Below are 18,393 nucleotides of genomic sequence, written 5' to 3'. Positions count from 1 at the left end.
GCCTAGCTCCTAAAACTAAGGAAAATCTGGTTATTCCTTTATCTGTGAGGTAAGAAGTAGGTGTGTTGGTGTACCTGGTCGATGAGCTGTCGCTTGTAGGGGTTGTCCTCGGCGAGTACGTCGAGCCACAGGTCGGGGTCGCGGCGCCGGACGAGGTAGCGCGCCTGCGTCTTGAACAGCGAGTTGTCGTTGCAGACGGCGATGAGCTCGCGGTCGCACTGGCCGCGCTCGTACGCCACGCACGCCAGGTGCGGGTCGCGCTTCTCGCAGTAGCGACCCACCACGCGGGAGTCGTACCTGGACACAACAACAGCTGTGTACCACAATCCTCTTCCAAACTATGAAAGCACTTTCCAGTGATATGAAATTGTTTTGTAGTCATCTTGCATCAACACTAACAAATTAATGGCAGCTAAGTGTGTCCATTAATCAGCAAGTATTTGATCGACATGCTTGGTTTAGCAATCAGTCAATTCACATTAAAGGGTTGTTCAAATACTAACGGCGTCTGACTTTTACCTTAGCGATTTAGTCGCACCTTAGTTATTTGCTACTTATATAGTGACCGATTCTTTTTTAAATCGTGAACAAATGATGACTCACCATTGGTTTTCTTTGAGGAATCGCTCAGGGTTGTTGTTGGAGTCGATGTATATCTTAGCGAGTGCGTTGTGTGTGGCAGGCTCTGTGCTTCCTTCGTGCACGCGGGTCTCTAGCCAGGGCAGCAGCAGTTTCAATCTGTTTACAAAATAATGATTAAGTTAAAAGTCAAACAATAATCATTAATTTATGGTATCAATATCATCCCGTTGCTGGAGTTCTCTCGACTTCCAGTCTTTCTTTTCTTAACATTTTGTATTTCACAGTTTCATTCAAATGGGACCTTTATTAGTCTCAAAGCGACTGACGCTTTACTTTGCCAAATTACTTGTACAAATCGTAACATTGTTATGCTCTTTTACCTGTTTCTCTTCTCGACTTCAGCGACCAGTTCATCAGTGGAGAACTGTCCTCGCACGACCAAGATGAGGTTCTTGATAATGTCTTCAGCGCAGTCCACATCTAAGAGACCGCCCACTACGACCGGCAGACGGGATGGGTTCACCTGACGGGCAATAAACAGTTAACTATGTATTCCTCGTTTTGATCTAATAACACAAAGCGTGGTGCTATGGTTTTATCATTAATGACACCAATATAGCGACATGTGGTATATATTTTTCCATTGTTATCTGACGCTATTAATATGAAGAAAAAGAATAACTAGATTGCCATTCAATGCAACAATTTTTTTACTATCTGTCTATAATGTCTAAATCTGTCTATAATGGGGAGCAGATTCACAAGAATATACATGTTTTAGAACTTCAGCTACAAAACAGCCTTTGTAATAGTGGTTTCTTAGGTTTATGCGAATGTTAGACATTGAAATTTTAAACATGTGTATCATTTCAAATCCTTTGTAACAACTTAAAAGGTGCCTGTTTCATTGAGACATGGTTAACTCAAAATACATGAAATAAAACATGTTTTCTCTCTCACCTTCTGCACATAGATCTCGATATACTTCTGGAGGCTGTTCCTGTACAGATAGAGCACGAGGTCGTGCACGAAGTCGAAGCGGTCGCAGACAATGATGAGCGGCAGCTGGTCGGGCAGCTTGGCCTCCTTCAGGAAGTTCTTCACGCGCTCCGCGTTGTAACAGTTCGACTCGCGGCAGATACGTTCCACTTCCTTGATCTGGCCGGTCTTGCAGGCAGCCTGGGTACATAGTTACGTTGATAAATACTTATCATTTACTTATTTGCAATTATTCAAATAGTTTTAGTGTGCCCCACTCTAATAAAAGTTGAACTAGGGCTTGACTTTTTGTCTCATATATTTTATGATTTACAATAAATATTTCACATTAATGTTAGTAAAGGAACAGGTGTTCAACACAGAATCACAAACACAGAGTTATGTATTTTACTTGTCATTACTCATAGAGCACTAACAAAAGTACTACAATCCTCATTTATAGTAACATTCACATAAGACTATCTAGCATTATACTTTAAAAAACTTATCCTATCCAGATATTAACATTGACATCGTTCTTAAAATCATCTAATATCGAAACATACCTGAATATACTTGAAGTGTACTTCGGGATCTTGGCTGAAGTTGACAATGGATCCTAAGAAGTAGAATAACCCTTCGTAAGTCTTGAAGCTCTCGAACAACTCGATCAGAGACTTGGTTGTCAGCTGTTCGTGATACTTGGTGGCTATTTGCACGCAGATCTGTAAGTTCTGGCGGATGTTGGCTTGTAGCATGGCCTTGAGGCATTCCAGAGAATCTTCAACGGAGAGACTGCCGAAGTATGTGACGAGCCAGTCCGCGGGGAGGAGGTGGGTGTGAACCTGAGGGTGGAATAAGGTTTTAATTATTAAGTACTCGGAAACTGCTTTTGTAAGACGAATAAAAAATCACGGTGTATATTAATATTGATTTAATACTCCTGCTTTTGGATTATTTCCATATAGGTTAAAGACAGTAAACACTGGGACACACCAAGCTTAAGTGCTAGGTTGTTTTCTTTACTTATTTTTCTTGATCTTAGTTTACAGGAGTTATAATGATGCGTTTGTGTGGAGGGCCTGTCCCATTTAACAGAAAAACTTTAGACCTATTTCGATATTAGTTCCAAACTTTTTGCACACAAATTACAGGTTATTTTTAAAGTAATGATATAAAATAGAATAGAGGAAATTAGAACAGCTGTTGGTTACTAACCACAGCCCGCTTGATGTCGTAGAGGTCGGTGTAGTGCTCGAGCGCCCGCTGCAGCAGGCCCGCCTTCTCGCACAGCTGCGCCACGTGCGCGCGGTCGTAGTGCGTGAACATGGCGTTGCCCAGGATGGCGTCCGCCACCTGCGGGGCCGACATCAGGTTCATCTCCAGCAGCCTGCGGGGGACACGGGTTAGTTAGTTACACACTGATTGAACGATAAAAAATTAAAGTTAATATTAATATCCATCGAATTTAACATCCGCATAAAGCTCAGGGAGCTTGACATCACCTCTTAAAATGAGTCTATTGTAATTGTAGAAGTGAGACGCCACTCTAAATCAAGTAAGGCGTCGCTTAATTTTTTCAATAGGGTATTCGACACGTACCTTTTCTTTTATTTCGAAAACAAAAAATCAAGGTGTACAGAGATTTATAATGTTGTGTCTTACCAGTACGCTTTTTACTAACAAGGGAAAGTTTTAGACCCCACTACCATGCTTAAGTGCTTTTTATCTTCCTTACTTTTTATATTGTAATAAAATGAACGGAACATATTGAATATTTTGAGGAAACCTATCTATCTGAAGGACTACAAAGATTTATTTTATAATATTCAGTCAAATACCCTATTGTGTTATTGAACAAGTTGTTAGAAGAGTTATTTGTACCTGGTCTGCAGCGGCCCCTCCTCGGGGCGGTTGTTCTTGAGCGCGTCGAGCAGGAAGGCGGTGCACTGCTGCACCATGTTCTGCTCCATGAAGACGTCCACGATCTGCTGGATGTCGGCCAGCGGCGGCTCCTCGGCCACCAGCATGCCCGCGAAGCCCGCGCCCTGCTCCGGGTTGGTGCGCATGACCGAGCGCAGCAGGTAGATGTAGTCCGGCGTGTAGCCCACCTGGGACACACGAGTTATATCAAGGTTAATCAGGCAACACTTGCTTCAATTGGACTGAATACCCAAGTCTGAACTCTTGGTTTTGTGGAACAACTAAGGAAAGACCTATTTCTTACAATAAACAGCGAAAGGCCGCGAGTATTGGCCTCCCATTTTTTCTGCTCCTTTTGTCCTTCCCATTAATTAGCCCCTGAAAAGCGATAGTCTCATTTATTATAAAAGGTCCTACCTTCTTAGCGTAAAGCACGATCTTCTGGAACTGTCCGGTCTCAGCGAAGCACTGTATGACCTTGCTGGCGACGTTAGCGCGCAGGTACACGGAGAGAGCGAGGGTCGGGTCCACCTGCTTCACTAGGTCACCCAGCTCTTCAGAGCATTCAAGTTTCTCTTCCTTCAACCATTTTTCAAGCAGTTGCTTGCGACCTGTACAAGAAAAAGATAAAAAACGATGAATTATTCGATTTGGTAATCTTTCTTGTTGTTTTACATTGGGTTTAGGTTTCATTTCAATTTTAAACTAGTTTTTTTTTATACAAACACACACAAGTTTGTGAGACCTTAACTTCTGGCATTTGAAAGTATTAGTTTTATCTTGCTCGATATTTACCTTGCAGCAAGACGGGCCTGCACAGCTCTAAGGACTCGAACTTGTTGAGCTGCGCCTGGTCGAGCAGGATGCCGAAGTACTGCAGCAGCGGCGACGTCTGTCCCGGCTGCGTCGGGACCTGCTGGAAGCGCTGGATGGTCTGCGGGGTGCGCAGGATGCCGCGCGGGGCCATCGCTGCTACCTGCAGGACAAAACAACTATTAGTCTGTTGGTAATCCTAGTGTCGAAGGGCGGTGGCCAACATCTAAGTCACGCGTACAAAACACCTAGGCGAGATCGATTTACATACTAACAGCATGGAACAATTTTATTTTTTTTGTAAATTTTTCGGAAAAACAAATAACAAATATGCATAGTCAACAACCATGTAAAATAAACTTTTTTTAAACCGACTAAAAACTTACTGCATACATTATCTGTACTTTTGATATCTAAACCGACAACAGATTACAATAACCGGATATATTTTATACCTACCCACCGCCCCTAGTAAGCATATTACGAGCGTACACATATAATACAGTTAATGACACCCTGTATACAGTCCAAGTAGAGTATGCTGAAAGCAATGTGTACAAAAAGAAAACGCATGGTAGTATTATAGTACCCTGAATAACAAACAAATGTACAGACAGATCTTGTAAAATACGTTGTACGTATTCGGTCAGTATTAATAGCACCCTGTATATACATGGTACACGTATGGTGAGGACCGATGTCGTAATGGGCAGGTGTTTGTGACGTCATGATATTGATCCTCGCCCACGCTACGATGTATAATTTTCTATTATGTCGTGGTCGTACACATTATTATATTTTGTAAAATTGAATTATACGTTTGTATATTAAGTAATGGTAACAATAACGAATTGAATATATGTTTTGTGCGGTGCTATTATTACACTTTTATTTTTTAACAGATCATAAAGTTGTCTAACTCATTACTTTGCAAAAAATATGAGTGAAATTGTATTAATATTTTTTAAACCATTAATTTACAAATGCACCTAGTTTAACACTTAAACTTCTTATTACTGCCCACTATTAAGGTACCCGATTCGATAGACTGGCGATATGTTCAATGGCAACACTTATAAGAAAGAATGTGCCATGCCATGCTTGGTGATGTGATTTAAATAAGTCTACGTTTTAAATATCTTTAATTGACAGTAGTACTAACCTTAGCGGCCTCCCCATACTGTCCATTAGTGAACAGCATGTTGAACTTCCTAACGAACAATTCTTCGGCGCCGGCGAGGTTGTTCCTGACAGCGAGCCGCAGCGCCAGCTCGGGGTTCTGCAGCACCGTGTTGATGTACGGCACGATGGAGTCCTCCTCGACAGTCACCGAGAGGACCTGGCCTTTGCGGTTTACACCTGTTGGAGAATTATGTTATGTTAGTGTTAATAAATTATGCTCAAATAGCTAAGTTTCAGAGGTCTGATACAGTTTTAGTGCACGCAGTTTTTGATATACACTGTTTGAATTTATTTTTTCTGATTTTGATTGCAGTAATAGGCTTTAAAGATAGTGAATATTTTTTAAATTTAATTATTTGTGTTTTAATAGAGTGATTGCTTATTTATTTTGACGTTTACAACTCATGTACTTGTCAACATTATTTGCCATCACTTTGCAAAGCAAGCATCGGTGCCATTTCATTTTCATTTTTGAGGAAAACAGATGTATCCAAGCATTACTGAGGGAAATCCTACATCCATTCATTCCACAAATCTCGGTAACGCATAAAAAGCAGAATAATACCTATGCGACATTATTATAGTACAAAAACCTAATCGCAAGATAATCTATATCAATTATCACGTGATTTCCACCATGATATGACTACCGTGTAACATTGACTAAGGTAATGACTCATCCAACTTCTATACCACGATTTGTTTTATGCCACATTAATAAATAAACTTAAGTTAATTCTTGTTTTGTTTATAATATGCATGCTAGACAGATGTAATGCGTCTGGAGACGTTTAGTGATAACCTTTGGCTTCAATGTGTATGTGACCTCATTTGAGGAGTTGAACTAATAACTCTTTTGTTAGTTTATTATCAGTTGCTGTTGTTACAAGTTGACGATAAATATTCGCTGCAAAATATACTTTATAAAATGAATTTAATTTATCATTTATAATTTACACAATTTGTATTGTTTTTCACGGAGATTTTACGATTGATTTACGGTATAAGTCATACTTTTGTAATTATAACTAATTTTTAGTGCGTGTCTGTGGTCAAGGCTATTGGAAGCAAGCATCAAGATTTCTAATATGTTTTCTTGTAACAGTCACTATTTAACTTAGTGTACGCGGTATAAACAAACAGCAATGTATTAATACAAGATAATCGAGCAAATCTGTTAACAGCTGACCGCCATGGTGTGTTGTTTTGCATGTCTTCTATGTAGAATTTATATTACTCCATAAAATAATTAAATTGATTAAAAACTTATCGAATTGGAGTCTACTATGGACTGACTGTGAAAGGCAGAAGGATCGGGTGTTGTGGCACAACTTGGAGGGGGGATATGTCCAGGGCGGACCGCATAGACTGAGTTGATTGATAAACACTTACCAATAATACCGCCAGTTGCTTCATGAGGTGCCGTAACAAAAATCGTATCTGACGAGATACGGTTCATGTAAATGCAGGTACCAGTCTCAATGTCATACATGTGTATGTAGCCGTATTTGGTGATGAGATAGATGACGTCATACTTCGGGGAGACTTGCATGGCGACGGGGAAGTCGTTCTGTGCTTCGGCGGGGAAGAAGACGTCCACTGCTTTCTTGAGGAAGGGCTGGTTGCCCGCAGGCGTTTGGCCGACCTCTGTGAACAGATAAACTCAATTAGTGGAGGATCAATTAATGGTTGATGTGCAAGAACAGTGGCATAGTCAAATATTGGCTTGACTTCTGTTTTGCTTGTACATGATGAGGATTCTCATTACATTCGGCGACACTCAGAAACCAAAACGAGGGCGCAAGAACAGTGATGTCATTTGGTATTTCCAAGATTACTATAATTTAAGCTGAAAGCATCAAATCATTATAAAAACAATTTCGATGTTTATCTCTCTAAACACCTTGGTGAATGAGGTTATTCCTTGAATTACAAGTCTAGTTTTGTTTAGACCAATCTCAAATAAGACAAGAAAATGCGGAGAGATTATAAAAGGTAGCAAAATCAAGTTTAAAGTGAATGACGAAGCCGGTCAAATAAAACGAGCGTTAAATATAAACAAGAACACATACGTTATTAGAAATTATAATTAAAACTATGTATTATTTATTCGCATAAAATCGGTGTTATGAATGTGATAATACAATAAGTGTGTTTCTTATGAGATGACGGCCGATAGGAAGGTATGGAAGAAGATGACATGTTGCGCCGACCCCAAATAAAATAATTGGGATAAGGGCAGGGGAATGATGAATGAATGTGATAATACATTCTAGGTCAAGTGAAAACCTCATTTCAACATTTATACATTCAAAGTTATATTAGATTTGTGTGATATCACATGTGATTATATGATTACATCATAGTTTTATGTCACTGTTTACTTACATTGTGGTTGTATTTACTGCCTATTATTTCATAGGCGACTATTTAATGATTCATAAGTAGTATATTACATAGTTATTTATGTTATGAATGCTGTTTGTGATCAATTAAAAAGTTTTGATGCTTCTATTATACGAATTCAAATGTGACGAAGGTCGTTGATGCGCATCGAATCACTCAAGTTTATTTTCAACTTAAACTACTGTCACTTTTAGCTATCCAAGTCTAACAGCCGTTTACAAGATAACTTAGCTAAGTAACATTATGACAAAAGCAGCAAGACTGCATGACACCTAAGCTTTTCATCTAATGTCAGTCGTGCTTAAATACGGCTGTAAGTTTGGGTGCTTTAATGTTTGTTTGTTTCTTATTTGAATGTTTCTAAAGCTTAACAACATAAAAATTGAATTATTTCAAACGTTGAGCTTTAAAAATGTCTTGGTTTTGAACTCACCAATGATATGCAGTTTTCCGCCTTGTGCTGTTCTGACGGCGAAGCAGAACAGGGTAGAGGGCTCGCCGTTGCCTTCCGCCTTGAAGGTGGCGAAGGAGGCGGCGTGCCCTTCGATGGGCTGTGAGCACTTGCGCTCTACCGAGTAGAGCTGCATCGCGCCCACGACGCGGTTCTGCTGGGCTGAGATACCTGGGGAAGTTATGAGGATTGTTACCACTCTATGCCGTTTAAGGTTCAATTAGTTAATAACAGTATTAGAAGAAGGTGTGCCTAGATCACAACCAACCGTTGTAGTTCTGGCAAAGGCAAAGATAGGACCGGGATGACCTTAATCGGCGAAAGGCCCCGAAGTCCCCTGAGTCTAATTAAGTCAGTAAAAGACTACCAAATAGTCTTTCATTAACTTACCAACAAGAAGCAGCCACTGTTGTTTCGGATCGGTCCTATAATTGATGATCTGGCAGTCTGCTAACGAGGAGTGTCTGTCGAACATCTTGACGGGCGTGGAGTCGCCCTCCATGGACCAGTGGTACACCGACATCTTGGTGACGAGCGCGAGGGTGTTTAGGGATATCCACTTCCAGAAAACGATGTCTTCGGTCATCGTGTGGGCCTTCATCTTCGACTTCATCTCGATGTTGAAGATCTGGAGGGTCTTTTGAGCTGCTGGCGATGATAAAGGGAAAATATAGTTCAGATCTTTCGGTTAAGTCTTACTTTTAAATAAAAAAAATTGTAATGAATGTGAGTTTAAATGCCTCATTTACAAAATTCAATTCCACCTATTCTTTCGTATCAAACTATCCATCGAAATCATCCGTAAAAATTTTCCGTCAAGTTTAAAAAAGGCAGAATTCTTTTCACGTTTATAATATAAATGTACTATGTATAATGTCTAAATACACTATAATAAAGAGCATTTCGCAGTCACGGCTTCAATAGGTCCAAACTCAACCGTCGTCGTCCTTCATAAAAGCGGACGCACCACACGCAATATTAATACGGGGACATTTAAGAAGGATTCCTTGCTCTGTTCGTAACGGATATTAAGAATGCCAGACAAATGCCATGATTTGTAATGCCAGAGAATTTCCAGACAGGAGCATCGTTGGCGCTGCGGAGCATAACGATCGTTACCGTAAGATATAACGACTTGTCATTGCAGGTGAATTTATTATTGCAGAACTGGAGACAATGGTTTGGACTTTAGTGTTTTGATTTATTTTATGGTTTAGTTCTCTTTATATATTTCTATGTTTTGTGATATAGTTTTAAGGTCGACGTTAGCCGGTAAACTGGTGGGCAAAAATAGAGAGCGGTCTCAAGGAAGTCCGTTTGCCTGAAATTACAACCCATTACAGATTACCCTGGCGTAGACGAGTTAGGAAACCCGACCTCAAATATAGGAAATGGTGAGACTAGAACAGTTTAACATTCTTGACTCTTGCATATATTTAATAAAACACAATTTTAGTGTACCGAACCCTAAAGCATCCTTATTTATCCTTAACGTGCAAAATTGACCATTCACAAGTGCTTTCCATTATAAACAATATCATCGACCAAAACGTTTTAATTTCCAGAGTGGTTCGTTTACGTCACAACTTCACAAGTAGAAGGTATAAGTAGGTGTGCTAGTCCAAACAGCTGCGTGGGTGGAACGTGGGCGTTAAAGGAAAACCTTTAGGAGAGAGCTATTAAGTACTCAGATCTTAACGATTCTGCGCGCCTTGTTGTAGGAATTTCGGCATTCCTGTTATTTAATTGTTTATATTCTAATTACTTTTGTAGACTTAAAACGTTTTAAGTAGGTTGAAATTGAAGAAGGTGTATTTGTATCATAGGACTATTTAATTTATCTGTTATCAGATATTTTTTATCAGTTCAAACAATACAAATATAAATTGACGTATTCAAGATTAAGTTATTAGTCAAGATTTTTATTAGACTTTTTCGTCATTGTACGTATATAGAATCATCGATCCAGTCTTAATACGAATTAGGTAAAGGGAAATTGTTGTTGAGGTCAGATAATAGGCAAAATGCAACATTCACAAGGGATCCATGAAAAAATATTGTATTTTCCTAAATTCGATAACACAGATTTCGAAAACGCTACATAGTACATAAAAGAAGAATCGTCTATACTTTTCAGTGCCATTTTATCTTTAAGAGGAATTATCCCTTATTCATTATTTTTAGTACCATAAAATGTCGTCAGTTGCTAGCTGTTTCGTGATAGCATATTCATCGTTCACACATAACAGGTCGCACATACATCGGTTTGGTCACCGCATGAGTCACGGACGCCCCCTACCAAGTTACACGTTGCACGATATTATCTCGCGATCCTTTCTCCACTGCGCGCCAGACGATCAGTGTGAAGATAAGGGCAGAAGGGCTACTTGATACGTGGGATAGTTATGTAAAGATTAATTTGGTAGCTGAACCCCGTATAGAATAAATTTTAGAAGGTCAAATACCAAAAACTTTCAACAATGCCTATTTTTGCGCTTATGCTCAATCTCTATACTATCAAAGGCCGTTTTCTAGCAAATAGTTAGTTACGGAGTGGTATTATCACTTTTATTTTAGGGGAATGTAAAAAAATATATTTTCAGAGTATAATTTTGTATGACAGCTCGGTAACAACTAGTTCGGCACTCGAAAAAACGAAGCTGTAGTGATGTTAGCCAACCAAGATTAAGTTAGACTCCGCTGAGAACAAAATTCGATTTACGAGGCGCCGGCAAACGGAAATGAAACCGACACAGAGTGGTACTTCTGTAAACGTTATTTAGCGTTGTGTCGGGTTGCAGTTTGACATTAAACGCTCTAGATAATATCGTGTTACGGGGCCTGAGCTTGTAAATTGTGCACGCGAGTTCCGTACAGTTTTACGTAATCTATAGACAATGAGTTGCTATAACGGAGCGACGCTCGGTCTATCGAAAAGCGTTTCACAATCGAAATACTAAAGGCATTAGATTTCTGCTGTTTTACGATAAATTTTAAGTAAAGAAAATAGTGAAAATATTTACGTTTAATTTTTTATTCTGTGTCTATGTTTACTAACATAACATGTCTTGAAAATTGTGCTCGTGTTTTTTTTTACACAAAACAACAGATAAAAATAAATTTGTATTAATAGTAGTCGTATACATACGTATTTTCAGCCCTTATCGCTGTAAAGCCGATTACATGGTTTTTTTTTCATAAAAACTAAATTGTTTGTTTTTTTCGTGTTAATTTCTACGAAATATGTTTTTTTTTTTGTTAATTCATTAATGTTAAATCCCTGTCTACAGTCATGCTGTATGTACAAACAGGCTTTGGCAATGGTGACTTTGAAGTGTTTCAAAACTATGCTAAAAGCATAGTTTTCAGTTAGTTGTCAGATATATAATATTAAGATTATTAAAAAACTTTTTTTGAAACTTAACAAGTGTCGCTGGCGAAATAAAAGGCTAAAAACATTGACCTAGTACAGCACCTTGAAAGACGACATAATCTAATTTAAACGTCAGGAAAACATCACTTATATTTAAAATATTTTATGTAACACACATTACTGCGACTAAAGAGTATGCTAAATATATTTGTGGGTAAAATGAAGGGTCGTTGTTGCCTGTTCATGACATAACCCATTAAGGTCAGCTTAAGTTCGAATAAACCTGATGTTTCATGAATCAACCTGAAAATTTACTCTAATTTCTAAAACATAAAGTTTAAATTTGAGTGCGTGTAGATTTCTATTACAACTGTAGGCAATCCCGTCTAATATTAATGTAACGAAATAATGAAATAAAAGTTATTTAGGTAACATGTTAAATCTATGTCAGTCGCTTCTTTTCTCCTTTAAATAGACGGAGACAGCATGATAGTAATTTAATTAGTGATTTCAAAGCGATAGATTTTTATTGTTCTTCATAAATGCATTCGGCGTAAACCATTTATGACGCTTTAAAAGATTTCGTATTACGTGTAAACTATAAAACAAATTGATTTAACGATGCATTGAATACATTATCTTAACATCCGCAATCGAACACGCGATCGCGATCAATGCTTTCCTTCTTTGTAAAAGAAGTATTTATGCATAAAATACGGCCAATATAACTTGGCACTTCGGAAAAACGATATAAGATTGTTAGAGCAAGATCAAAGTATACAGGAATAGCGTGTGAGACAGAGACGGAATATTTCGAAGCTCTCTCCCGACGTGCCAAGTTACGTTGGCTGTACTGCTGTTATTACGCAACCCATTCATATATTTTATATTTCAAGGACTAAAATTAGAGCTGTTTAGATCGACGTACAATACTTATAGGGGTCAACGACCGGCATTGATTGATAAAGGTCGTGAGAACTTATACAGGGCACACGTATGAAAGGACTCGATGTAAAGCTTATTTATTTGTTTACAAGAGAAATTTTCATTGTTATTCATCTGTCTAATTTTGGAACAAAGGTCTGAGATGAAAAGGAAAATATAATAACTAAATTAAGGAGTATTCTGAATGAGTAACATTTTATTCATCAACTTGCTAATACAATGTTCTTTTTATATATTTACATTGTTCCTAAGATCCTTATTCTTCATAATGTTTTGTATTCTCGGCATTAAAACATTGTTCTAAAACTACGCAATTAAAAGTTTATTTGCAGGCACGAGCATTTCCCAAAAATGCAGTATCATTATTCCGGATCGACTATTGCTGCATCAGCTATTTGTATTGTAAATTTTGTGTAGTGTACGTTAACCACATTAAATGATTGTCATAGAAAACCGAAAACCAACCTTAGAACAACGTATTAAGGACACACTAACTAAACCAATGTTTGTTTGCGATTGTACATTTCAGTACTTAACAGTTAATTTTTAACAGTTAATTTTTAATTAAGGTCGCGACTATACTTGTACGGTACCGATGACATGACAAATAATATCACACACATTGAGGTCACTTGTATTGAAAGGGGTCGCGTCGCCAATGCAGCTGGACACTTAAGGCTATGTCGAACTCCAGAGAATGTTCAATCAATACTTTCACTAGAGAATAGGAAGTATAAGTAGTACCTATTATTTTATAAGATCCTTTGGTATATTGTTTACTGAGCTGTGACGTCATAAGTTGGTAAACACTAATGAGATACTTCTGGTTGCGTACGCAGGTTAACAGTTACGGGAATAGGTAACGTCATGGTACAGAAATATGGCATTTAATGGGGATAATGACCTTCCTAGACCATATTAAATTACTTTATTATGGTCCTAATCTTTTCCCAACTATGTTGGGGTCGGCTTCTTGACTGCCTATATGACCTCCTCAACCCAGTTACCTGGCAACACGATTCCCTTTGGTTAGACTGGTTGTCGGACTTTCTAGCTTCTAAACACACGTAACGTCTGTCCAAGATGTAGGAATAACAGTCGGGACCCACAATTTATGCCTTCCGAAACACGAAGGAACTCGTTATGACAAAGATTACTTTAATCTTGTTTAATACTTAGTGATGATGCCATAAACACTATGATAGATAAAGACATATTGTGTCATCCAACGTTTATATCTTTCCATAATATGAGGAGAAAGTAAGCTATCATATAATGCATCCTCTCGCTAATCTTTGAAAAGTGACGTCACATAGAACGCGACTTTTAAAGCATTCTAGTGCTTATAGGACGGCTCAATGGAAATACTTTATCAGAAATAGACGAAGATTGTTTGCCTAACGTTAAAGACTCAATCAAACTTTGAATTGGGGTCAAGGGTAGTGATGTAATAAATTATCACTTGGTAATATCGTTATGTAAAACCTTAGCGCGTAACTTGGGTTTATGGAAAATTAAATTTTCTGTGCTGTGAATGTCCATTGTAAGTTCTTTGCGTGAAAGATATTACGTAAAAGATAGCTTTTTTTTCATTTGGCTCCCGAAAATCCTCTTTAAGAACTGGGTTTTTTTTTCTCCTACAGATGCAAACTTTGCACTGGTGCGTTGTTTACATCAACATTCTTACATGAAATGGGAAAAACCAAATCCAAAAGTGTTTATTGTTTGTAGCAGATTAAAAAATATCATCAAATAAACAGTTATTTAACTGAAACTATTTTGGACGTATTTGGGTAAAAACAAAGACGCTTTTAACAAAAATAAACAGCAGCGACGGAATTTAAGTTAACAGTATTTTGGTTTAAAAATAGTGTATTTTCGTTGTTTTGTTGTGCGTACGTTAGCATAACGAAGCAATTTCAAGCCAAGTACTGAACCGTGAATATAAGTGAGGCAGTGGAGCGATGCGATCGCTATGCGGGCAACCTGCGATGTGCGACCTTTTACCTCGATTCCTGGAGGTCTGACAATACCTAGAGTACTGGTGCACTTGTGTAAGCGAGAGGCAGTAATGCATAGTAGATCGGTGTCCCTTTCACACCTGCCAAAGTTTACTTTTGGAGGCGGTGGAAGGTGCGTTGTTAATACTCAAACGTTTAATAGATATGTATCTATTGCAACTTATGTGTGAGTTACAAGACGTCACACTTTACGTGATATTTGATATACGTCATATCTACTCTTAGTGATGCGTAAAACCAGAAAGTCTCTTTTAGAATAACAAACAAACAATTTTGAATACTATAATTATACGGTAGTTTCGACCATATAACAAAACATTTTGAACTATTTGTTTATAATGTTACAGTCTATCAATGACGTACACAAAGAAAATATTTGAGATACTACTTACGTTTTGGTGTAGGTAACTTTGATATTTATAAGATTTTTCGCTACTTTTTCATTGTATAGTGATTGTGGCTTTTTTTTTCATATAAAGTGCGTGCCATCCAAGTCCCTTTTAAGGTAAACAAAAAAGTGAGACTAGAATTCCATCTCATTATCCAACATTTTGGAATGGGTGCATCGACACCAATTCTACAAAATGATACATATTTTGTTATTGTCACTTCCGGCGGGCGTTGTGTTGTGTGCCAAGAATATAAAAGCCATACACACAACATGACTCACTGCCAGATCCAACAGCGCACGGGACGGCTGTATGCATGATGCAATCAATAAAGGGAAACAGCGCAGTCATTTTAATATGTGCATTTAATTTTCTTCTTTAATATGTGTAAAATTTAATGTGGTATTTCTACGTCCTTAAGATTTTTTTCTTAAAAAGCAGAACTTATTATTTTTATTTTTTATTTTAATGGGTCATTAAGTTAGGTCGCGAGTTTTGGTTCAAATGTTCTTTTTCGGTAGGCAAGCATGGCATGTTGCCCAAGGTTATTGGCATCCAAAGCCCGCAGACTCAATGGATTCGAAGTTGTGAGTCGTTTCTCACGACCCAAGTACGCTATACATACCCAAAGCTGTCTGGCAACGTGAGAAATTACCAAACAATTGACCTACTTTTTATTCTCTCCTTTTCAATGTGAAAATCTATACATAATGCATTATCACTCAACGTTGTTCGTGATAAAATTACCGTTTTCATTAACGAAATTCAATTAATTTCCGTAGGCAAGGACTCGTGAAGGGAGGGTGGGATGATAGCCGGCAATTTATAACCTGGGTCCACACCAATATAACAGAAAATCATTTATGACTGTTCTAGTATTTGATAAATCATAACCTTGCTTTATCTATATCGAATAATCACATCCAAAGCTGTTTATTGTTTTGCCAGAACAGATTAAAAACAATAGATTTTTGTGTACAACTACTGAAAATAAATTCTATTGAAATTCTGTTTTTGTAATGACTTTACATGCGTTTCAAATATTTGCTATCGATAAAACAGAAAGTAGAAAACACGGGAAACCCACTCATCTGATAAATTATCAGATGGGTGGGTTTCTCGTTTTAATTTTGGGTGACGCGACGGGATTTCAAAAACTTGAATTCAAATGTCATCTTCCATGGCAAAAGAAAAACAAGCATATTTTGCAAGCGCGTTGATTGACTCTTTACAATTGACAATTATCAGCAAAGCAGTTGATTGCTAGTAGTTTACTTAGATCGACTGACATACAACATCCGCAACCCAATTACGGCGTCTTCCTAACTAACCTGAGGATACACCACTTACCACACTTCCGAACATCAGTGTATCTCAATGAAGACCTTAATCACGCTTCACCTGGGATCCTACCACCGACTCTTATATGTATACTTATGTTATTGTAGAAGCGGGACAGTATACTACACGATGCAAAGCAGCGTCTCCCTTCAACAACTGCTACGGTTTAATATAGTGTAACTAGCTGTAGCGGTAGACGATGTTTTGCCATATTAAGGAGAGCTAGGGTATTTCTGGTGTGAAGAAATCATTAGATAGGATTAAAACAAAATTGGATGCCCGATTCTCAGACCCACAGACAAGTCGTTTCGGAGGAGCGATATGATCATTTTATACATGAGATAATATAATATTCGACAACTTTCACACAACGCCATCTATTTTTGTATTATGAGTACTAGGCAACATACACGACACAGAAGAAATGATCGTGCTTATTATAGGAACAGCATAGGACATAGAATAGCATAGGTATAGCAGTCTGGACCACAAACCAACAGGCCAGTGAAAACATTACTTTAAAGCTAGTGGTACGCCTCCTGATCTTCCTCAGTCTCTAAGACATACACGTCATATGCATCTAAAACATTTGTCCTCGCGACTGCAATTTACGTAGCAAGCACGAGTAACATAAATAAAACTAATTGATATTAATAACTTTATTGTTCTAATTATAGTCCAGACAGATACTGTCCCATTCTAACGCTATCGTTCGGATTGACCGCGTTATTTGTTAATAGAGGATATTATCATAAACATTGAACAGTTTTTGCTTGGCTATCTCAATTTATAATGACGTTATGACAATTGTGGGATGCCGCATTGTGGCGGAATGAGCTATTAGTTCGAACTGCGTTTGTTGATTCGGTTATGGGTTTTGTTTTATATAATTTTGTATCGTTATTTACATTATAATTTACAAAGGAAACTTACGATTAGCTTATCAATTTTTTAACAGAACTATTTTGTTAGAGACTGAGCGCAAAGCTTTGATAGCAAACCCTGATAATTGTAACTAGTAGGTTGTAGGGTAATAGGAAAGTAAGACAATATTCAAGATACATAAAATGTGATAAAGGCACTTCGTACATAGGCTGTGTAAACACAGCATTTTAGATCAATTTGTCGGCTACCATAATCTCTGTTTCGAAAGCCTTAAAATATTAACAGATTCCAGAATCCGTTTGTTACAATTTTAAAGGGTAATTGATTCATATTCTGATTCTGAACCCTGTCAGACAATATTGTATCGCGAATAATGTTTTTAATACACATTTTTCTTCAGTTTTTTTTTAAGATACTTCAGATATTTTACAGTTAATGATAGAGTAAACAGTTCTTGAAATTACCATAATTCTGGTTCACTTAAGAGGGACGAAATAAATCTCCATATTTGTTTCCATACAAAAACATTACCCTTTTTAGGCAGTCGAGTAAAAAAACAGGGTTAATATGACGGATGACGTGTTACAGTAGGCGTCAAATACATTTTCGTAGATATCGGTCAGACAGTAGAGGGGCGGATCACTTAATTAGATTATTACGGGTCAAAGTACTAGGTGAATAGATTTATTTTTATGGCATTTAAATGTTTTCTTTATTTATTTTGTTTGATAAGGATGTTTATACTAAGTAATGTTTATTTTGATGTTTTGGTGAATTATAATAAGGAAATACTATGACCGCTATTTTCCTTAAGTGACGTGTACGTAGTCCAAAACTAATGGATATTAAAAAGTGATGACTTCTTTCACAAGATACCGTACTTCTCGTAGGATATCGTTTTCAATAATATCGACTTAAAAAATGCTGGAAAAACGTTAGGAATATTAAAGCGTGTGATGACATAACCGCTTAACAATTAAATCGATCGTCGGGTTCACATTACTGTGCACCCATTAAACGGGTATTGCCTTTAGAAATACGTAATTAATTACCTTCAATGACAAGCTGAAAAGTTTTCATGATACTATACAACTTTAATAAAAG

General features: G+C 37.6%; 1 protein-coding gene across 2 annotated transcripts in view; it reads right to left on the bottom strand.

Moving 5' to 3' along the window:
- LOC113493842 (clathrin heavy chain) overlaps positions 1-18,393 on the bottom strand; it is a 28,612-nt gene that overhangs the window by 7,230 nt on the left and 2,989 nt on the right. Inside the window, exons 4-16 of one of the 2 annotated variants that reach the window (XM_026871876.1) lie at positions 8,726-8,983; positions 8,318-8,506; positions 6,871-7,125; positions 5,459-5,655; positions 4,279-4,459; positions 3,901-4,094; positions 3,445-3,671; positions 2,779-2,950; positions 2,127-2,405; positions 1,543-1,761; positions 963-1,105; positions 604-738; positions 75-297 (exon numbers count right to left, since the gene is read on the bottom strand). In XM_026871876.1, the coding sequence (XP_026727677.1) occupies positions 75-297; positions 604-738; positions 963-1,105; positions 1,543-1,761; positions 2,127-2,405; positions 2,779-2,950; positions 3,445-3,671; positions 3,901-4,094; positions 4,279-4,459; positions 5,459-5,655; positions 6,871-7,125; positions 8,318-8,506; positions 8,726-8,983 (2,672 nt within the window). The remainder of the gene's footprint in view (positions 1-74; positions 298-603; positions 739-962; positions 1,106-1,542; positions 1,762-2,126; positions 2,406-2,778; positions 2,951-3,444; positions 3,672-3,900; positions 4,095-4,278; positions 4,460-5,458; positions 5,656-6,870; positions 7,126-8,317; positions 8,507-8,725; positions 8,984-18,393) is intronic. The other variant, XM_026871883.1, reaches the window with a different exon arrangement.

Source organism: Trichoplusia ni, chromosome 1 (genome assembly GCF_003590095.1).
Source record: "Trichoplusia ni isolate ovarian cell line Hi5 chromosome 1, tn1, whole genome shotgun sequence".
Classification (NCBI taxonomy): Eukaryota; Metazoa; Arthropoda; class Insecta; order Lepidoptera; family Noctuidae; genus Trichoplusia; species Trichoplusia ni.
This window is presented reverse-complemented; position numbering and strand designations above follow the sequence as displayed.